Source organism: Nothoprocta perdicaria, unplaced genomic scaffold, assembly GCF_003342845.1.
Source record: "Nothoprocta perdicaria isolate Ctin4 unplaced genomic scaffold, notPer1 scaffold_183, whole genome shotgun sequence".
NCBI lineage: Eukaryota > Metazoa > Chordata > Aves > Tinamiformes > Tinamidae > Nothoprocta > Nothoprocta perdicaria.
Window position 1 is genome coordinate 1,390,394 of NW_020455016.1, and position 23,218 is coordinate 1,413,611.

Below are 23,218 nucleotides of genomic sequence, written 5' to 3' on the forward strand. Positions count from 1 at the left end.
CAGCAGCAGCAGCGACGAGACGCGCCGGGCAGCGCTCGCGGCGGCAGCATCAGCGGCGCCGCTTGCCGAGCCGCCGAGCGGCCGCCGGCAGCGCCGATCGCCTAGAGCGGCGGCAGCAGCAGCAGCACCCAGCGCCGCCGCGCTCCCTCCGCGGTGGTCGCCGAGGGGGGCAGCCCCGCAGCGCTGCCGCGGCTCGGCCGGGCCGCGGCGCGGAGCTCGCCCGCCGCGGGGCCGGCGATGGCGAGCGCCTCCGTGCTGGGGCTGCCGCCCGCCGCGAGCCCCCCCGCCGGCCCCAACCTCAACAACAACAACAACAACAACCAGGGCGTGCGCAAGTGCGGCTACCTGCGCAAGCAGAAGCACGGACACAAGCGCTTCTTCGTGCTGCGCGGCCCCGGCGGCGGCGGCGAGGAGGCGGCGGGCGCGCGGCTCGAGTACTACGAGAGCGAGAAGAAATGGAGGAACAAGTCCGGGGCGCCCAAGCGGGTCATCGCCCTCGACTCGTGCCTCAACATCAACAAGCGGGCGGACGCCAAGCACAAGTACCTGATCGCCCTCTACACCAAGGACGAGTACTTCGCCGTGGCGGCCGAGAACGAGCAGGAGCAGGAGGGCTGGTACCGCGCCCTCACCGACCTGCTCAACGAGGGCAAGGCGGCGTGCCAGGGCTCCCCGCACCGCCACCTCTCCTCGCCCTTCGCCGCCTCCTGCAGCGCCGCCTCGCTGGCCGCCGCCGCCGGCGAGGACYTCAACTACGGGCTCGTCACGCCGGCCGCCGCCGCCTACCGGGAGGTCTGGCAGGTGACGCTCAAGCCCAAGGGCCTGGGGCAGAGTAAGAACCTCACGGGCGTGCACCGGCTCTGCCTCTCGGCGCGCACCATCGGCTTCGTGCGCCTCAACTGCGAGCTGCCCTCCGTCACGCTGCAGCTCATGAACATCCGCCGCTGCGGCCACTCCGACAGCTTCTTCTTCATGGAGGTGGGGCGCTCGGCGGCCACGGGCCCCGGCGAGCTCTGGATGCAGGCGGACGACTCCGTGGTGGCGCAGAACATCCACGAGACCATCCTGGAGGCCATGAAGGCGCTCAAGGAGCTCTCCGAGTTCCGCCCGCGCAGCAAGAGCCAGTCCTCCTCGTCCTCCTCGTCGGGGGGCGCCGCGGGGCCCGGCGGCGCCTCGGCCACGCACCCCATCACGGTGCCGGGCCGCCGCCACCACCACCACCACCACCACCTGGTGAACCTGCCGCCCAGCCAGACGGGGCTGCTGCGCCGCTCGCGCACCGAGAGCCTGGCGGCGGGCAAGGGCTCGGCGGGCCGGGTGCGCACGGCCAGCGAGGGCGACGGCTGCCGCCTCGGCTCGGCCGCGGGCAGCCCCATGAGCCCCGGCCCGGTGCGCACGGCGCTCAGCCGCTCGCACACGCTCAGCGGCGGCGGGGGCAGGACGGCGGCCAAGCTGCTGCCGGCGCTGGCCGCGGGCGGCGCGCCTGGCAGCCGCTCCATGTCCATGCCCGCCGCGCACTCGCCGCCCTCCGCCACCAGCCCCCTCAGCCTGTCGTCCAGCAGCGGCCTCGGCTCCGAGCCGGCGCCGCTGCACCAGCCGCAGCGCCCGTCGAGCGGCAGCGCCTCCGTGTCGGGCTCGCCCAGCGACGCGGGCTTCATGTCCTTCGACGAGTACGGCTCGAGCCCCGGCGGCGACCTGCGGCCCTTCTCCTCCTCCTCCACGGCCAGCAACCGCAGCAACACCCCCGAGTCGGTGGCCGAGACCCCCCCGGTGCGGGAGCCCGGCGGCGCCACCGACCTCTACGGCTACATGGCCATGGAGCGGCCGCCGAGCGGCCGCCTCTGCTACCGGCCGTGCCCCGAGGCGGCCGACAAGGGCCCCCGCAAGCGGACCTACTCGCTGACCACGCCGTGCCGGCAGCGGCCCGCGCCGCCGCCGCTCTCCTCCGCCTCGCTCGACGAGTACACGCTCATGCGGGCCTCCTTCGCCGGCAGCGCCGGCCGCCTCTTCCCGCCCTGCGCGGCGGGCGCCTCCCCCAAAGTCACCTACACCCCCTACCCCGAGGACTACGGGGACATCGAGATCGGCTCCCAGCGCAGCTCCGGCAGCAGCAGCACCAACCTGGCGCCGCTGCCGGCCGCGGGAGGAGGAGGAGGAGTGGGGGGAGAAGACGATGGCTACATGCCCATGACCCCCGGCGTGGCCGCGGCCCTGGGGCAGGGCGGCCGGGGCGGCCACGACTACATGCCCATGAGCCCCACCAGCGTGTCGGCCCCCAAGCAGATCCTGCAGCCCCGCGCCGGGCTGGGTGGCGGCTCGCCCGGCAACGGGAGCAGCTACAAGACCAGCTCGCCCGGGGAGAGCTCCCCCGACGACAGCGGCTACATGAGGATGTGGTGCGGCTCCAAGCTCTCCGTGGAGAGCTCGGAYGGCCGGCTCAGCGGCGGCGACTACATCAACATGTCCCCGCGGGAGCCCCCGCACGGGCCCCACGCGCCCTCCCTCACTCCCCCCGACTTCTTTTTCGGCCCCTCGGGGCCCGGGGCCGCCGAGCCCGGCAAGCCCGGCTGCTACTCGTACAGCTCCTTACCGCGCTCCTACAAGAGCCAGGGCCCGGCCAAGGACAGCGACCAGTACGTGCTCATGAACTCCCCGGGCAGGACGATCCCCGAGGAGGCCCTGGCTCCCTGCAGCCACACGGTGCCTTCGCCCCTGCGGCACAGCCGCACCGAGAGCTTCCTGAGCCAGCGGGGCCCACGCCTCGCGCGGCCTAGCCGCCTCTCGCTGGACACCTCGCGCACGCCGCTGCCCAGCATGAGCGAGCACCCGCTGCCCGCCGAGCCCAAGAGCCCCGGCGAGTACATCAACATCGACTTCGGCGACGCCGCCGTCTACTCGCCGCCCTCGCTGCCCGCCGACAGCCCGGCCTCCTCGCTGGGCTCGGCCGCGGGGCAGCGGCGCTCGCCGCTCTCCGACTACATGAACATCGACTTCGGCTCGCGCTCGCCCTCGCGCTCGGGCACGGTCTCGGGGGGCTCCCTCGAGGCGCTCTCGCCGGGCTCGTCCTCCAGTGCCGGCCCGCCCGACGGGCGCTACCTGAAGTCTGCTGCGGGGGTGTCGTGCCTGTGCAGCCCGCCCGACGGCGGCGGCGATTACACCGACATGACCTTCGGCATGGCCACCACGCCGCCGCAGCCCATCGCGCAGAAGCCGGACGGCGCCCGCGTCACGAGCCCCACGGCGGGGGTGAAGAGGCTCACCCTCTCCGGGGTGGAGGCCTTCATCCTCTCCAGCCCTCCCCCCGACCCCAACCGGGGGGCCAAGGTGATCCGCGCGGACCCCCAGGGCCGGCGGAGACACAGCTCCGARACCTTCTCCTCCACCACCACTGTGACCCCCGTGTCCCCCTCGTTTGCACACAACCCCAAGCGGCACAACTCGGCCTCGGTGGAGAACGTGTCCCTCAGGAAAAGCGAAGGCCTGGAGGAGGAGCAGGGCAGCAGCCCCATGTGCCGCGAGACCTCGGCCGGCTTCCAGAACGGCCTCAACTACATCGCCATCGACGTGGTGGACGGCACCCTGGCCAGCTGTGACAAAGGCAGGTCGAAAGGCCGGCGCGTCCTCAACGGGGGCATCAACGGGCTGGAGGCCAGCGCCTACGCCAGCATAGACTTTCTGTCCCACAACCTGAAGGAAGCAAGTGCTGTGAAAGGTGAGTAGCTCCGTCCCACAGCCATGCGTTGTGTCGCTCCCTCCGGTGTTACCCATGTAGGGCGCCCCCCGACCCTGCCTAAGATTTCCCAAACARGTCCCCTAATAAATGGTCTTGGAGGATCCCTCTGTCTTCTTATGAGAGGAGGCTTAATTTGGGGCTGCTTCCTCATATTTAAGTTCTGCTGTTGGGCTGTTTTGAGTGTGGGCACCTGAGTACCCCCATAGAAGGTGATGCTGGCACAGCTACCGTGTTTGGGTGACTTGGGAGTTTTCTTCCGTGAGATTTTTGGGAAAGTGTTTGGAAAACGTGACCCACATGGTTTATATTAGTGCAGCATTCAAATAATACCTGAAACATAAAAATGATTGAGTTGAAGAGAGTGAGGGAGATCAGACAATAATAACAAAAACAACTAAAAGCCAACAGAAAACCARCAAAAACAACTTGGCTGCCTAGCTGGGAAGGCCAATTATAATGAAATGAGAAGGATTCATTTAATACCTTGATTTTGAAATAGCATATCCCTTGCGAAAGTTTAWCAGAAGATCATGGTGAGCATGGAATATGACATGTTTTATCTAAAAAAGAAAACGTCTGTGCAGAAGTCACGACCTGTTCCCCCCAGTTTTGCACATGTTCCTTCAGGGGCTGCCCCGTCGTGGTGAGTAACCGCGGTCCAGCTGGCAGCTCAGTCACGGTGTGAATGACCAGTTGCTTGGCTTGCTTTTAAATGGACTGCAAATGCTCAGCTTTGCACAGACAAAAGCAAACCCAAGAAACCCGCGACTTGGGCCGAGAGAGAATTTGTATTTTAATGGTGTAGCTGTTCCTTTGTTGAGGTGCTAGTTCGGGTGTTAAAGAAGAAAGGAGCCACCCCCCAAAACAGCAAGCCACCTCCCCCGAGAAAGTGAGGAGCTGCAGAGGAGCGCCAGCTGAGGAGGGCAGGGAGCAGGCAATCTGTCAGGGATTAAAAGTTAATGATGAGGCGCTGCGGGGATTCTCTCTGCTTTTGCATTTATGCAAGACCCGKTGCTTTAAGCCTGTGTGTAGAGAGAGCGGTAATATCTGTTTATAGGTGTAGCTAGCTGAAAGGGCACAGGGTTTAGAAGAAGGTGCTTGGAGGTGTTACAGGTATTGCTTCTGTACTCACAGTGCTGATAGGGACCTCAGTTAAAAGCAAAAAAAAAATGTCAGTTTATAAGAATTACTTACAGGGTCTTTTTTCTTTTTCTTTTTTTTTTTTTTCTTACTAGCTAGTTGATTTTGAAGAAGAAAATATTTTCTCTTTTGATAGGAAGTACAGGAAGATGGAAAAGATGAGAGCTCCACCGTTTGCAGAGCAAGCTTTGCGCCTTATTAAGACGAGAGGATTGTTGAATGAAATGTCAAAGCTKTAAAGGATGAACTCCTGCTCTGAATGACTTGGAGGGCTGAGGGCAGAGCCGGGTTTGTTAGTTGCTTTTAGCGCTGCTGAAATCAGATTCAGGGTTCGCATGGCTCGATCAAAAACCATGCGAATGCTGCGATTATTGGTTACTTTCGCCTTATGAAAGTCAAGCCTTGGAGTTCTGTTCCAGGACATCTAACAAACGATTCTGCACGTTTCTTTGCGAATTGWTTCTTTATTTTTCAGAATAAATGAGTTTTTCTTGAGCCACCTACAGCCCCAACTGCAGACCAAGCCCRTGTTGGGAAAGAGCTATTTCCACAACATTCTCCAAACTGCTGACCCTAAGGCAAAGGGGGGCAACAGGGGGAGGGGAGGCAGCTGCAGGGAAAACCTGGAGTGGATACGGGAGCTTCCAGCACCCAGGCCGAAGGCAGGGGGAATAAAGTAGTCAGTCGGAGGGGATGAGCAGGAGGAATTGACTCCCATCCTGCTAACGAGGTAAACAAGAGGGTAACGCAGTAGACACAGCGATGTTTGGTGCAKGGTGTACAGGGGAGAAGGCTTCATTCTACGGAATAATTGACAAAGTGTGGTTATAGACTTGCCTTGTTTTAATATTCAATCTCTGCGAATATTTATTCTCCCTCTTTCCCTAGGAAGCTTATACACGTAGACCACAAGCAGGAGTGTTCTGGGTAAACTCCTTAATCTCTACGTAGGAGGCCAAGCTGTGCTCCCCGCCACTCTGCTTCCCTGAAAAACGAGTAACCGCAGAGCTACAGCACAGAGGTAGAGCTGTTCTGCAGAGGTAGAGCTGTTCTGCTCAGGGTTTGCTGTAGCCAATATCAGGGCATGGCAGTAAGAGAAACACCTCGTACAGGCATCACCCAGCGGTGCTCTGGGCTGCGTTTTGGAAGCAGGGTTTCATGTTAACAACCACGGTGTTGGTGGCAGGCTCACCAGAAAGGGAACAGCACGGCAAAGCAGAAGTATAAATAATTCTGTTGGTGTAAGTAGAACCAAGCCTTTAACTTCTGCGAACAGCCAGGTTTCTGTTTTGGTTTTCATTAGGGTTTCGCACTGAAGTTCGTTTACTGAACTGAACTGCTGCCACTGTTAAAAGATCCCTCGGTTTTGTGCCAATGCATTTAAAGTCCAAAACCTGTAATTTGAGAGGTTACTAAGACTTTTGTRTCTTGCAAAGAAACACATATGCAATTTAAAGAAAAATGTATAAGCAGGAGTAAACTCTGTTTACTATTTTAATGCTGTAGTAATTCACRTAGATTTGAGGAAAATCTCATTTAGCAGAATGAATTAGTAGTCTGCACAAGAGAGAGCTTTTGCCCTGTATGATCAGCATTGTGTATTCAGATCTTTGCACTTCTCAATTCCGTTGTGTTATCCGAGTTACTGAGTGGGCAGCTTTGCTTCTTTGAAACTAAAGAAAACTTCAGAGCTATTTTACAGCGGTGGAGAATGCACTTTTGTTGTTTGTTGTAACAGGGACAGGAAAACCTCTTTCAGATATTGCGTATACAACTAAGCTTCTTGCAGGGGGAGTTATCAGTAAAATAATATTTCCATGACTGTAAAATGCTTATAAAAAAAAAAAATGTTCAGAATCCTTCCTAAGGGTCTGTAGCAATAGATGTGAATGTTCTTCATGTGGGTAACAGACTTAAAGGAGATTATTTATATCATTTGAAGTAATAAGGTGGTTAGCTTTCCTGTGTGGCTTGTCTCTGCTGTCAGTACCTTCTCTCTGCTGTAGGGAATGCTGTGCTTTTGGAATTCTCTGTCCATATTATCCTGTTGTGACAAGAGCAAGCTAGTGCAAACAGAAGAGCTGTCAAAACAGAAAAATTAAAAGATTGCTTGAAATTATCAGTTTGTTTAGTTCTACTGTACTCTGAAAGTGTGTGGATATTTAAGGAGACCGAGACACACTTGCTTTCATCTGATATGTAAATAAAATAAAACTGTTTTTGGTCAGTGGAAACTCTTGTTACATGCTGGTAATTAGTTCTAAAAGTGACTGCTTTTTTGCTTAAAGAGATGCAAACTATGTATGTTTTTTATTATTTAGGGAGACATTTATGCTAATTTTCTCATATAATGTAAATTATTTATTTAAATGGATTTCTGACAGATTATACTGCCAAATGATCTGCCTTTTTATGGTGGAACTTAGCTCTATTGAATTTAAATTGCAGTTTTACCTTAATTTCAGTGGTTGTAATCTTGGTGTTATTAAGTAAAATTCCCTTCAAATATAGTGCTTTTTTTTTTTTTTTTTTGGATTAACTTTGAAATAGGGAATTTTGCTTAATTGTGAAAACATCAGACCTGGGTGTGATATCTTTGATTTTTGTTTGCTTGTTTGTTCCTATAGCCACAGTGCTCTGTAACCTTTAAAGGTTTCTCCATAGTCAGTAGTTCTGATTGAGTTTTCTAAAACTGAACAAATACTGTGTATAATGCTGAAGAAAACGGAGGGTTGCTTTCATCCTATTTAAGTTTCTCTTGTCTTGGTTTATTTAAAGAAGACTTCGCCTGTAATGCATCTACTTAAGATAGTAGTAAGGTGATTCTGGATAATGATCATGAACCCTCCCCTCTTGTCCATTAGCTCTTGCTTTTGTGAGGGTTCTACGATTGCACCTAACCAATAAAAAGCCTGTCTTAATCTCTTCCTGTGTCTTTCTAATGGCAGTTTAGATTATTTAACACAAACCCCTCGTTTCCTCCTTTTTCTTTTTGGAATTTGCACAGTGGATTATATTAAGATTTTTTTTTTTTCTAATATGACAACCGCCGTAAAGTTTTGCTTTGCAGAGCAGCATGGGAGTGTGTAATTGCCTCTTTCACAAACCTTGTATTCCTTTGTAAAAGACTTGTTAAAAGTATTAAAACAATTTTACGTTGTGTTAGAAATCTATGCATCATCCTTTACGGTCTTTTTCTTTTTAGAATAAATTATTTGAAAATGCAGTATTTTCTCTTACTGATATGTTCTATGAAGTGAAATGTTTGCATCAAAATTAGAAGCTGAAAGAACTCAACTGTTCTGAATATCATCTCTTAACTTAAGTTTAGAATTAAAATTGAGGGTTCTCTCTTAACAGCTCTGGAAATGTGATTCTTTTCTTTAAGACTGCGTTTTACAAGTGACCAAACCAAAATGGTTAGCTACCAATCAGACAATACCACTCACGAGGCACAAAACACTAAGTTTATCTAAAATTAATTGAATCCTTTGACATTTTAAATTAGGGTGAGTGTATGAATCTCAGCTTTTAAGAAGCTGGTAGGATATTAAAACATGTAACGTGAATTACAGTTTTATTTTGCTTTATACTTCAATTATGTGTAGCTATACTGCTCATTTAAAGAATGTCATGGTTACTTTGAGTCATTTAGGATAAATTGTTATAGACTAAGTTGAATGGTGGGTTTGTTCTAAAATGAACCAGTACAGTCATTGCTCAAGGCAGAGGAAATGCTTAGGTTGATGATTGCTTCTGATTACTTGATTTCTTTCAAGATAACTACAGGGACTAACATTTGCTAGCAAGGAAAATGGATAAAGGAATGTTCGAACAAAAAGAACGTTAGGACATCCGATATATGGTGKTTTTTTCCTAATGAGGGAATAACATGCATTTCTTTATACTGGATTTAGTATTKTTAAATATTACCATTAAATTATTACCATTCAACTGGAATGATGAACTGGTTGAAAAGTTGAAAACCAGCAACCATTCACAGAAAAAATTATTATTATTAGGGTTTATGATGAATCTCTCCCTACTACTTGGCAGTTAAATTACAGTAGAGATTCARTTCAGGTTATTTTCCATTTAAACCAAATCTTGTCTAAAGCAGAGATACTATTTTACGTGTGTGTGTGTGTGTATGTATATATGTGTGTGTATATATATATATTTGTTACACACAAACCATATATATATGGTAACCAGCATACAATGGTTATATCTAATTTTGTCTAATTTATTTTCAAGTAGTTGAGTTACTGCCTGCTTCCACACTGATGTTTTAATTGTTCCCTGYGTGTGTCCAGCTATGCATCCGTTCAGCCCTGTGCAGTGGTCATGATGGCGTTAGCAGAATTCTTGAAAGTTTTAATATTATATTTGCCAAGCCCATTTAACTCGCATATAAAGTGAGTTTAGCAGCTTACTTGGTAAAGAGGGTGTGCAATTATGAAGATTTCGGGACTGAGTTTACTTTTTTTGTTGATGTTTCTTACAGTATTTGTTTAAAAGCGATCTGTGCATATCCATGGAAACCCACGGTGTCCATCGGCTCTTGGAAGTCGGTGCAGTGACCCCTGAGTTCACGTGTGTTTTGTTGGCGTCCTTGTTTAGTCTGTAGTGACTTCTTGTTTTTTAATTGTGTGTGTGTGTGTGTGTGTGTGAGGGGTCAAGAGTGGCAGTCCTGAGAGCCAAGTTGGGTTAGGTAGTTGTCTTGCTGCTGGTTGTTGAAACAGCTGGGATTTGTCCTGGAGACTTTCCAGAAAGACAACTTTTTATGTGTGTGTGGTATTTGTCTCAACTGGCTTTAGCTGCCCTCGATGTAGGCACCTGGAGTGAGATACCCGTGACGGGAATTTGCCTCTGTCATTGACTCTGTCCCTGTCAACTTAGGTGGTGTTTCATAGTTTTCATGCTAAATTAGGTAGAATGAATCTTTCCCTTAATTATAGGCATGTATTTAACGCAAAAATTTCACGGCTAAACATTATAAAACCTGATGCAAACCTTAGTGAAAACAGTGTAAAGGTTACCCACATCTTTACCGAGAAACTTGCTTAGAACACAAACACAAATACTGTTTGAGTGTTGAAGTGACAGCCCAATGCAGYGGATTTGGGGGCTCCTTCGAAGGGCGGCAGCAGCAGCAGCAGCGGCCGCGTCGCGGTGCAGCCTCCGCTCCGCGGCCGGTCAGACACCCCCGAGGGCGGCCCTGGGCAGGCTGCGCGGTTGCAGCCGCGAGGCTCGTAGCGGCGCTTACATCTGCCCGCAGTCGGGTTGTTTCTTGATGGAGCAGGTCACAAATCGACTGCTAATCTTGGTTGGAGAGGAAACGAGTCACTAGCAAACTGAGAGAAGATTTTCAGTCTAATTAGGAGAAATCTGTTTGAAAATCTATTTAAGAGRCCAATGGCCAGACTCCAGGGCATGATACTTATCTGTTTTTTCTCATTTTCAAAATTAGAATAGTTTTTCCAGAACAAGTGTGTGTATGCATGCATGCATGTATTTATTTATTTTTAATCAGTGATGATGCCCCCAAATTGTGTATGGGGCAGTCTGAAAAAAGCAATCAAAAAATCTAGTTTTTGTGCACAATAATATTCCACACTCTTTGTGAAGAAGCAGAATTTAAATTGGAAGTGGGGAAATAGTCCCTGTAATGTAAACTGTAAGCATTTTTTTTTTAATGCAGATTTTCTGTTTTACCTCAAAGACAAATGCTGTTAGAGTGTGCGTTCCTTTATCTCTYTYTATTTTTTTTCGTGGATCGCAGAACCAAACACAAGAAAGAGTTAACGAAAACACCCAGCCCCCCGGAGCTGAGCCCCCGACTCAGATCGCGATATCTACATTGCAAAATAGTAACGTAATAGCTCGATGCCGGGGACGGGGAATGATTCAGTGTTCTGTTTACATTATTTGTCAATCTCTTCAGCATCCTCGAGGAGAACACTTCCTTCCTGGCAGATGGCAGCCCCAGGGCCATGCACCTGCCATTACAAGCCCTGCGCGCTAGTAATCTACCCCGGCATCGCTGTTGACAAAAGGCTAATGACGGGAGACGGTCGGCCTGACAGCCTCAACAAAACAGGAGCATAGTTGTCCTTCAGCCAGGGCCTGAAAGATCCTAGGAAGGACGGCCGAGATGCTGTATACCAGGAATTATAGTGGAATTTAATTTAGGCTTCCTTGGACGTGTCTGTAGCGTGARCCGCTGTTAAGGTAATTATGTCGCAGAAAGTGGAGCTGTGTCTCCAAGAAGGGCTTGTCTGTTGCTCCCACACAGTGATACCCTATTTTGTGTTGGCTGCTCCRGGCAGATGCAAGTGCACATGCGTAGCTTAGCTGGTGGGGCCGCAGTCATCCACACAAGAGTATATTGTTCTTGCTGGAGGTCTGCAGTCCTCCGGTGCTCCTAGATGAGTCCAAGGCTGTGTTAAAAAGTAAGRATGTCTCTTATATTTTTTTACGGATGCTGTGCTTGGTGGTTGCAAAGTGTATTCCTGTTTCAGTCATTTGATTTGTAACGTGATGTGCTGTTATTATGTCAGTAGGTCAGGAGCTCTTAATTTGTCCTGTGTTAGCCTCTCCTGTGCGTTTATGTTTGCTCTTTTTTTTGTTTGTCTGAAATGAAATTGGGAGGTATTTCTAGGGAACGCTACCCAAGGCGAGGATGTCTTCGAAGTAGGCCAGGATGTTCTTTGCTAAATTTAAAAACTACCCAAATATTACCCAGAGTTTGTAGAGTATTAAGCAGGATTACATGACGCACGGATTAGACATTGTTGAGCAGCTTGTTTTTGTTTGAAGGGGTCAGAAATGGAGGCACTGGGGCTTTAGTGTAGTGCCGAAATAGCAAACTTGCTGGTACCAGAAACAGCAGAAGTTTCTTAGAAACAGCAGAACATAGTGGCAAATTTTCCATCCTGTATAATTTCTCCAAGGGATGGAAATGCTTTTTTAAAAAAAGTGCTGTGGTGATGAGTATAAGGTATGAGAGTCCTTGTTCTGTTTGGTGTTCTCAGTTTTCAGATCAGTTAGACAATTTAGATGAAGAATCATGCTAAAAGTCAGACTTAAGATAGAAGACTTTAGCTTCTCATAAGTCAAAGACAAACCATAAATCATGTGAGTAACGGTTGGAAAATTGTGTCAATGAAAAATGTTAAATTGAAAGGAATAAGCTCTAAACAGTTTTATGTTCGCCTCTTGGAGCATGTTCTGCCAAGCAATGTACTATTTAAAAAATGGCATTTCAGCTAGTCCTAATGTCCTGTTTAACCCCTTATTAAATTGGATACTATTGTCAAACTAATGTACAGAATGATAATTTAGAAGATTTTTCTTTTAGTTCTAGGCTTTTGCTCAGCAGGAGGAACTCAGGAATGGATTGAACAGGACATTCAGATGAAAGTTTTCTGGGAGAGAGTTAGGCTTAACTTCTACTTTAATATAGGAGACAGGATACAGTTGGGTGGTTGCTTAAGAACTAGAAAACAGCAACAGTGCCTAAATCTGCTTTCATTCATGGAGATAAGTGAGACTGTATAAAGCACCTGCAGTAACTGTATCGTTCCTGCCTTTCAGCGTTATGTGTAAGAAATAAGAATAGATGTGACACATGGATGCCAGTGTCATCTGATTTCTGTTCTGTTCATATGAAAATACTTCACATGACCAAGCTGCCTGCTTAAACTACCTTGTTCTCTCCAGTGCTTGAATCATTGAGAAATTACGGCACATTTCTCCTCCTATTCCTTTACCAGCTTTTATATTGGAGATTTATTTTTTTCTTTTAGTAAAGGTTTGTTTTTCTCTTCTTTATAGTATAGTAATAACATCTGTAGAGACAGTTGTGGAAGTATCTCACTTGCCCAAATGCCAGGGTAGATTTACAGGGATGAGCAATGTCCCATAAAGGAGCAGCAGGCTTTCCTCAAGATGGTCTTCTTGAACTGGAACCTGCCAAGGAAAGATACAGTGCTGAGTTTCATTTAAAATATAGATTGATCAAATCTGGGATCAGGTGTTTAAGGGAAAAAATCACTGATTCCAGAGGAAGGGAGTTGTGAAATTTAGATGTGTAGGGTGGAGGTGAAGTTCTTAATAGGGTCATTGCATTCAATTGGGTTGGAATACCATTCACTTGTACAGCATAAACATTTGAAAGTGATCGTGTTTAATATTAAAGTTAGTAAACTCTGAGGTTTCTTTGTAATAAAATTATTTGCAATTAATTAGTTTTGATCTAATATTACCAAAACTCGGAACATTTTCTGCGGATTTGATTCCTTATCCAAGTGTAATTAATGAAAGGGTGCGTAGGTYATGGAGCAGTAAAGTCATAGCTGCYGTCTCAAAATCAGCCCTCCAGGACATTAACAAGAGCTACAGGGAAACGGGCACGGGAAGGGAGCATCAAGCACAAACATCTATAGGATCCCGAGGCACAGGGTGCCTGGGGAGCTTGTGCTGAGCTTCGGCTGGTGAATGTAGTTCTGAATGGGTAATCTCAGTATCGCATCAGGTACAGCACAGGTATCGGGGACCCCTGCTCGCACGAGTATGTGATAGGGTGAGAGTGTTTTCCTCRTGAAACTCTTCCCTAGCAAGGTAACTTATCATTGCATTACTCAGCTTTTAATCCTTCAATACATAAAATCAGCTTCTAATTTTAGTAGTAGCTGGTATCTTCTGAATAGGTAGTAGATTGTGAGGGTACTAAGTAAAGAAATGGGTAGTAATCAGTAGTTGAATGATGGTCAGTAGGGTGGTTTCCAGATAGGAATGCACCAATTTGCTTCAGCAGTGAAAGCGATTTCTAGACCAGGTCTTCTTTAATTCTTTTCCATTAGTATGAATGTTCAAGGGGCAGTAAACGAAAAACTGTTCACGATGTTAGATGGTGCCTCTGTGAATAGTAATAATTAAAAAAAGAGACATCATGAAATCAGATATGGATAGCAAAAGTTGTAGCTTTGTTTGTATTGATTTTGGTTGGACCAGAATTTGCCCCTTAAGTATCCCTTATATTCACGCTGTGAAGCTGCTTCATGGATGCATGCCGGGCATGGCAAGCTCCAGCTGCCCACGCTCATACGCACTCGGCCGTCGCGTGCAGAGAAAGTACCGCAGTGCTTTCTACTCTGCTCACCTCTCATGAGGTTTTTTTCCTTTCGTTGTAGCTTTATAAGGAGACAGCATTTCAACCACGTGATTTTTAATGAAGAAATATGAAGAATTCTTTACATGTTACTTTTGTATACTCAGGCTTGTATTGTAATAGTTATCCCCTTGCCTCGGTGGTGGCAGTGATGGTGTGAAATGTGTAACTGGGGCTTGGCTCTGGGAGCTCACAGGTGGGAGGCGTGGCTGTGAGCGGATCTGGGTTTAGAAAGCTGTGGAAATCATGCTTTTCTAGAGGCAAGTATTGTAACTGTTCCCTATTTAGTGAATTTAAAGTGGAAAACACTGAGCTGTCTTGAGGATGGATCGGAAGCATCTAAGAGTAAGAGACAACTCTGTCCTTTCTGTCCTGAGTGGAATGAGGTCCACTCATTACCGTTAGTCAGGTATCTCAACTCTGGAGATGATGTGAGCATTAAGAAATATTTCTTTGCTTAGTATTTCCAAGTAGTTCTTGTTTCGGATCTCGTCSCCTTTGTCAGGCACACATTTTGTCTCGTTGAGGCGCTTTCCAGTGTCTTTGTGAAGAGCTGGCTCCACTCTGCAGGCAAAGAGCTTTATGGTTCTGCAGGAGATTGCAGAGCAGTAGGCAAAGAGGCCTTTTATTCAAACTATTTGAGTTCTGTATTGTAATCTTTTTTCTTTTTTTTTAAATTCTTGTGTAAAATCATTGCTTTTTTGAGCTATGGGGTAGCCKTATCTAACTTGAGTGTGTCTATGTGTACATCTACTGCACTCATACTGCAGCTGTGTGTGTGTCTATATGTGTACCTGAATAGGATTTTGTTTTGCTCCCGTAGCCTAAGAGACAGTTCCTATTGGATAAATGGGAAAGACATTTTGGTATGCATGACAAAATACATTAGTTGGCTATTCACATCATATACAAACATGGCAAATTCTTACCTGAAAGCAGGAAGCAAAGCACATTTGATAAATGGCAAACTGCTTTCCAATCCGTTGAAGAATAAGCACAATGCCAGTGAAGCACATGCAGTAATTGCCAGCTAATGCAGGAGCAGGGAACACTGGCCAAACTCCGTGATGTAGTTTAGGARAACAATTAGAAATACGGGGTACCCAGAACGTAGCATCTTGGGGCTGTGACGGAGACTCTCGGAATGACCTTTGTAACTCCCAAATTCCCTTTCTTCACTGGGTCAGATGCTGCTAGAGCTTCTATTGCCCAACATGCGTGTTTGTGTGATGGGCATAGCAGCACTTTTCCTAAAACTTTGCCTCTTCCTGTGACAGTTTCCAAGATTTCTTCATGGTGGGGTAAGGTGTCACTAGGGAGGTTTGGGGCCGTTTCTCTTCTTACTCCTGCGTTGTCTTAGACCTCTTTTTGGACCATTTGTGGTCTTCTGAAATCATAATAATTACTTGGATTTTTCCCTCCTCCCCCTTTTAATTTAAATTAGCAWCTGGAAATGAGGATTTTTAATCTGTATAAACTGCCAACTCTGGAGTGGTCTGTGGAAAATTGGTAATTTGCAAACGTCTGATATGGGGGAACCTGTTGTTTATATGCTCTTTGGGTTGGTTTTATGTTACGTGTTTTATGGAAATGTTTTCTTGCTGAAGAGGTTTTGTCCGAGTTATACCTGCTGTGTATATGCTGAAAGCATTTCTGTGGTCTCTTTTATCTTAAGTGTTGGCTGAATCTGGAATTCTCTGTTGTTAGAGACTTTTGATGGCTGTGGGTGAGGCTGAGGCATCAAGCAGGAAAACATCCTTTAGAGCTGCTCTGCCTTTTGTTATGCCCCAGGTTGGCCKCTTGGCTTGTTTTGCTGCTTGTAAACAGGCGTCTTGTGACTGCTGCCGGAGGCTTTGCTGCGATGGTGCTGCAGGGGCTGTTCAGGGCTATTGGCAAACCAAGGGAGAGTGTTTGTGGGGACACCGCTCAGCCCTGGGTTTCCTTGCAGGTCTGGTGGCAGCCGGCAGCGCTGGGTCCTGCTGAAGGGCACGGGAGTGTGATTAATGGGCGGAAAAACCTTCTTTTGAGGCCGGTTTATCAACAACCAGATGACTACACAATTTTAGGGGTGTATYAACACGTGCATTCTGCAAGCAGAGCAACTGCCTGCTTGAAAATGGAGTGGAGCTCCTTAATTCCTTCAGTGTGATTTCAGTACGTAGCAAGAGCAGGTATTCTTATTTTGGATTTCCATATACATGTGGGTTTTCTTGTCTAGCCAGAGTTGTTGCACCACATATAGCACTAGTAGGTTTGGCCCACCCTGCGGACACCTTGTTTGCTCCCCATGAGATGCCTACCGGGATAGTCCTCTTAAAATGAGGCCTAGCTTCCATGGGCAGCCGCCTCGAAGCCTTTCCAGCACTGAAGAGGCAGGGCTGGCCCAGTCTCAGGTCCCACTTTGTATTCCCTGACTATAGAGGGAGCCTATACTCTTAACATATATTGCAGAGCTGGCTTTGGGCAGCCAAGGTTTGGTGACATGAGCCTCGTACTGGGTTTGGTCTGTTTTAAGCGAAAGGGCTTGAAAAGAGGCCGCTGCTCGCTGTGTATCAGCTGGGTATAGCTGAGTATTTCTGCCTGACCTAGACCGTCCTCTCGCTGGTTAGTTTATGATGTATTGTGCTTGTTCAGTAAATGTGAAATTAAAAGGGATTTGTGTTTTCTCTAGCTGTGCAGCTGCTGCACTGTTGACTGAACCCTTTTCAATACGTTTCCTGGTCAGTCACAATACATGAAATATGGAAGGAGATCGTGTCCTTAGAGCCTGGAAACAGCCTCACATCTTAAAGGCATAGGCACCTCTGGGGAAACACTCGTGTTTGGCAAAATATTTTGTGTGCCTTTTCTGTTCCTTGCCAAGAGCGTTTCTAAAAGAGCATCCTAGCTTTCCTATGGCCTCACCTACTGCGCACTGTCCCACAGGAAGCTCTGGTTTTTCCTTGTGATATCCTGAAACGTTCACAGCGCCTGCTTGTGATGTTCTCAGCATCTTGAAAATGCTGGGATCTTGGCAATGGAAAAAAAAAGAATGCATGTGAGGCTTTGTATATTGGAAACTCTCCCTGCAGTCTAGGGGAATTCTCTCCCGAGCACTGGTGGGACTAGAGCCAAACTTTGTCAAAGTGACAAAGTTCTGTTTTAATCTGTTTGTTCTATAGAAACTGTCCTGGCAATGTGATACAGTGGTAGAAGATGGTGACGCAGTTGTTTAGTCATGTGGTCAGATATACGGCTGTAAGTAGAACGTATTTTTCAAAATATGAGGTACTGGTGAACCTTTTTTAAGAGAAATAAGCCAYATTGAGTGTATATAAACGTATATACACGCCAGCAAATCAGGCCAGCCATAAAACAAAACAAGAACGCATGTGTGAAGAGCACCATGAGATGAGGAGAAAACAGACCTCTTGATGGAGTATAGCTTTGTTTATGTAAATATTTAGTGAGAGCTCTGGTAACTACAGAGTAAAGTCCATAATGTACTCCGGAGTTAGCAATACTGGACATAAATGATACTACTATTTTTCATTATTCTAAAAAGCATCTTTGAAGATGTGAAAAAGATGTTATAGAAGCACCCAGTGCTTTAAGAGCTATATTTCATATTCAAACAATAAGCAAACAATTTTTTCTTTTTACTTAGGGAAGCTCACATGTTTTGTGCTTAAGGTCTCACAGTTARACAGCAACACATATTTTGTTGTTTTTCAAGTTGGAATTTGTTGCATGTCTCAGTATTCTTGCTTGTGCCTTAGGGTAGGTTATTTTATATCTGCTTTTCTTAGCTGCTTTTCTTAAAAGTAAAGCTTTGGCATCTATTTGATCTAGCAGAGCAGATGAATATAGGGTTGTTTCATTTTATGTCTCCAGGTAGCTGTTAGATAAAGAAGATTCAAGATGTGTGCAGTGAAGCCAGGGACCATCTCGTTCATTCAGCACAATTTGTGTTTCTTGCTAGAGAAAGAAGTAAAATGTAGGACAGAAGTTCTCATTCAGCTTGCTTTCCACTTTCACAAATTAGTGTAGGGCCAGCTTCTAGTTCTTAAACTGGTGTTCTCCAGAGATGAATTTTAAACACCGGCATTATTTTCCGAAACAATTTACTGAGCTTTCCCCCCTACTTTCAAATGGAGTATCAATTAGCCTCCAGGTACGATACATGGATAAATATTTGTGATGCCAAGGTGCCAAAAATACCTCCTCTCCTTGAATATCTTAACAAAACATTAGCTTCTGTAGGCAATACATTCACTATCTGCTTCAGAAAGAAGTGCTACTTCATCTAGAGATCAAGTTCAGAGCATCTTGTAAAGGAAGTTACAAGTGCTCTTTAAACAAAGTCCGTTTTTATACAAAAAACACAGCATAAAAACATTCTTTTTCATATTCCTYACAAATATAGTCATTGCAAAGAAGAAGTCCGTGTAATTTGAAAATCAGAAATTTAACAGTATATTCTTTGAGACATTCTTTTGCTCTGATGAGCGGGTTTTGTTAGTGAGGAAATGAAAGTCTGTTTTCAAGATGACTTTGTGGCTCGCTAGGGACTGATGGGCACCTCGCTTTTTGTCCGCTTGCCTTTAAGACAGTGACCACTGGCTGCTGTCTGGTCTCACAGGTCGGGGCTGTGGGGTCTCGTTGGAGCCCCCGGCTGGTTTTGGATGCAGCCCTCGTCCCTTGGACTGTGTCCTGTTACGACTGTTTTACTCTCCCTAGAAAAACTGTTTCTAAGGGTTTTCTAATTTTCATTTGGGATTATGTAGATTATATTTAACAGATCCCAAAGTTGTAAAGAATGTAACTGGATACAGTAAAATGCATAAGTGTTTGTGAAATATCAACTGTTGAATGAGCAGAGAGAGCAAAAAATGTATTTGGGTATTCGGTCAGATAAACTAAGCTTATAGTTCAAAAGATCCTTTAAGATAATGAGACCAGCTTTATCATTAGCTTTTTTTTTTTTTTTTTTTTTAATGCAAAGTTTATATACGGTAGATGGAGTTACTAAAGACAAAAGATTAAGGGCTTAATCTGATTTGTGTATTCACAAAAGGACTAGTCTGAATGTACTTTTAAAAGAACAGGAGTGGTGTTGCATACAGTTAGATTAACCACTGACATGAAATATTTAGTGATGTAAAGATTCTCAGTATTAGTACTTGGAAAGACTTGAAACTGAGAAAACCAACTATTTTTAGKTTTTTTTTGTGCTGCAAAACACATCAGCCCATTCTTCAAGTGTGTGGAAAAAGGATTCTAACGTGGTCTCATGAAAGAAAGACTTTAAACAGTTGGACAGAAGAAACCTCAAAAAGGGAAGAGAAAATCTCATTTTTTAAAATAAGTTAAAATTGTAATAAATTTTAAATGCTGTGTATATATCAAATGGGAACCCATTAGGAACCTATTGAAAAAGAAAACATCTCTTTTTCACCTGTTTTATTTTCAGTCTGGTAAGACAATATTTTAGACCAATGGGCAAAATWAATAGTGAGCTTTGTTGAGAAAAACTAGGCACCTGCCTGCAGATACTGGGCACCTGCCTGCAGATGCTTTGCTATTTTCTTTTAAGGGGTGATTTCCTTTTCCTCCCTTAACCATCATCTTTAAATACGGTATAATAGACTTTCCATCAAAGTGCTTTTGAAGCACTTTGGAGTGCTTCAAAAGTTTGAAGAAACTTTTTTTGGGGCAACATACCACGTAATTGTGCTTCTTTGAAGAATTCTGCAGAAAACGTTAGCCAGTTGTACAGAACTTTTCTTCCCGGTTTTGTGGGATTCTGTAGAAATGTTTAGGAGTGTTTAGACTGTACTCGCAGGTTGTAGATAGGAAACTCCTATATGGGAAATTCACAGTTGCTGTTGCTGAGTGTCCCAGTGCGTAGAAGACATAAGGGRCATTGTGGGATGATACTTGGCACAGTGACCCCTAACTGCGTGAGGGACTGAGMCTTCAGCTTCATTGGGGACGTGGAAGATTCAGAACACACAAAAGGAAGTTGTTCCTCATGGAGCACAAATAAAGATTTGAAGCTCCAGATTACAGGTTGCTAAGAGTTTTGAGGAGGGGAGGCTACACACAGTGGTCCTTGATCTGTGTCTTATTGGAGGCTGGATAAGTGCTTGGGAAGTATCTCCGTATTGCCTTGTTCTTACTCTGCTGCTTAGGCTTCTGCTTGTAACTGCTGTTGGACACAGGACCTGGGTTAGAGGAGCCTTTACTTCATCATGGGTGCTGTGGTGTTACCTTGTTCCTCTCACTTTGTGGTTTTTAGGACTTTTTTTTTTTTGGTCTCTTCTTCCCAGAACATGAAACCTGTGACTTCTTGCCCAGCTTCATCTCTCTAACTCCTCTATGATTTAGTGATTCACAAAGGTGGTAACAGGGAAGATTTGTAGAAGAGCATTGATACAAAATGGAAAATCATTTATTAGTTTTTTTTTCTATTCCACCACCAGATGCTCAGAGCTGTAAGTGAGGACACGATGACAAGGGAAAGCAGTAGGAAAAAAAAAGTGCCAAGAAATTTTCTTCTTTTTTTTTTTTTTTTTCAGCTCCAAGGCTGGGTTGCTTAGTGTTCATTTGTATTGTACCTACCCATCATTTAGGCCAGACTGCTCCTGTTTGCATCTTCGTTTTCTCTCTTCCTTTGCTTGCCATATTTTTCTGCCGTGCCAGAACAAGGAATTTTCAGCGTTTGTCTGCTTGAGCAAGGACATCAGGGCCCAGGGAGGCTTCATCAAGAAGCATCTCTCCAGACACGTATGCCGCAGTGGAAATCCAAGAGCTGTAGCAATCAGCCTAGTGTTTAGTGTGTGACCACCCAGTGAGTTCAGATGCCGGGTTAGAAGCATAAGTGAGGCCTATAATGCAAGGGGTATTTTAGTCTAAATGGCAAGTAGCCTGAAAGTCGGTTTGCACAACAGGTGGGTAGCTGCTTGTGAAAGCTGAGGAGAGCCTGGTGTTTTAAAACATGCCACTCGGAAGATAGATGCCTTCCCTTAGGATGGAGAGGCGCTCCAGCCTCCACACGGGTTTTGTAAACCTGAAACCTCTCTCAGTATTAGGTGCCTAAGCCCTTCTGTCAGTGAGGGAGGCAGGGATCAAAGAGCGCCTGGAAGGAGTGTTTTTGTTGCCCTGACCACAATATTTCAGTGGCCAGACCGCTCACCCGGTACTGACCTGCATCCATTACCTTTCTGCCTGAAAAGGTTTAATCCTCTTCCCCCGTCTTCCCGCCCCTAGCATGTTTGAGCCATCTATTCTTTGGCAGAGTGCTCTCATGCTTCCTCACCAAAGCAATTTTTATGGAATAATTAGATAACCCACTGTAGTGGAAAGGCAGAGTGCACGTAACTCCCCACGACTTACATGAGACTTTATCCCCGTTTCCACAAACATTTAAATATTTAATATGYGTGATTCTTCAATTTACTCCCTGGAAAGCATTGCTTGCTTGCTTTTCCCTGGGTGAGAGAGAAAAAAACACTTCCAGCCCTTTGAGAGCACCCTGACATTGTGTGTTTAGGCATGTGGATGGATGTAGCCCAGTGGCCTAGAGACAGCTGTTGGCCAGTATTGGACACTACTGTCTAAAATGGCAGGAATTTTCTCACTCTTGTATCTAACCTGGAGTCTTACTCTGCTTTTTCTTTTTTTTTTCCTCCTGCCACTTACCTGAAGTAAGTCCACCAACACTGACAGCATTTCAGTAGGCGGTGTGTGAGACTATCAAGCTCTACCTACGTGAGCTCTTTTTTCTCGTCAGACCTCATGGCCTCTGTTAATGATGCAATATGGAGCAGAAGAAGGACAAATAGTATGTAAGCGTGTGGTTAAAAGGATATGTTCTCTGCTCTTAAGATGATTGCTGGGTCCTATGCCTCACAGGCTCCAAGATCCTTCATAGCTCTTATTTAATCCTAATGTAGGTATATAAAATAGGGCAGATGAATCTAGTCTTAGGAGTGCCTGTTTCTTTCCCTTGCCTCTTAGGAGTCAGTCATCCTAGTTCCTTGTAGGGTGACTAGGTCAGAGATGTAAAGGATGTTGTGGATGCCTCAAGTGAGTTAAGATGAGTATCACCTAACGTACCTCTGCTGCAGGGACAGACGTGCTAATTTGGTTGTTTTGGTTGTGAGGATGGGGTTGGTAGRTTGTACAATGCATTAGTCACAAATCCCGTCCTCCCTCACCCTTCATCCCTGGCAAGGCGAGCGTGTTGTTTTRCAGAAATCTGGTATCCCTTAGGAATCTTGCAGCCCCACACTATATGCAAARTGGTGCTATTGGAAGTTTGCTTGTTGCCAGTAGTCTGTTCTTGGGAAAACTCCTACCCTCACACCGCTGAAGGATCTGTGAAAACCAAGCCAACAGCCCAGCTGAGACCGTGCTTCCAGTGTTCTGGTTCTGCCTCTTCACTGATTWAAAAAAAAATAAATAAAAAAGGCAGGTGCAGTTGGATGGTTGTGGGCACCAACCAGGCGTGTGGCTGCTTCTTCCACGATGGCTGTCCAAATCCTGCCCAGGTGAGCGGCAGAGAGGCTCCCTGGCTGGTGGCCACGGGCTCATCTCTTCAGCGGTGTGTTTCCTACRTGCCTTCCACATCTGATTCTTTGTGCTCCATCCCCCTTGGGAGCTCCCAGTGGAAGGCCAACAGGACTACGTTTTTTTTTCTTATGTTTTGTTTGCTCAGAGAAAGCAGCTTGACCTGGTTTAATTTCATTTAACATTTTTTTTTAAGCAGTAGTATTCCCTGGTTGCAAGGGAAAGAGTAATTGAACAAATTTCAAACAGTGCTTTTTTTTCTTAATTTGTTTTATTCCTAARCATGGGATTAAGTCACATCTATACAAACTTGTTTAATGGTATACAATAACTACAGCTCTGAAGTTGAGGTACAATAGCAAATGTATTAATTTAACCTGGAAAAATGAGCATGTCTAGTTTCTTAATTTCAAATTTCATATGCCTGTTTTTGTTATAATTGATATGGGAAATGCATTTCTGGGCCAGCACTTTTGTCATAAATTCATTGTAATGACATTTGTAAATTTAATCCTTTCTTTTCCACATAATTCGATTTTAATGTTTAGTTATTCATACTACAATATCTATGAGAGCCTTGACAAAATGGTATTGAAACGCAAATTATATCAAATTCT

The 23,218-nt window shown here is 46.3% G+C and overlaps 1 protein-coding gene across 3 annotated transcripts in view; it reads left to right on the top strand.

Moving 5' to 3' along the window:
• The first annotated feature begins 237 nt into the window (after positions 1-237).
• IRS2 (insulin receptor substrate 2) overlaps positions 238-23,218 on the top strand; it is a 29,805-nt gene continuing 6,824 nt past the window's right edge. Inside the window, exons 1-2 of one of the 3 annotated variants that reach the window (XM_026036647.1) lie at positions 238-3,712; positions 5,010-5,232. In XM_026036647.1, the coding sequence (XP_025892432.1) occupies positions 238-3,712; positions 5,010-5,035 (3,501 nt within the window). In that variant the 3' untranslated portion in view covers positions 5,036-5,232. The other 2 variants (XM_026036648.1, XM_026036649.1) reach the window with 2 other exon arrangements.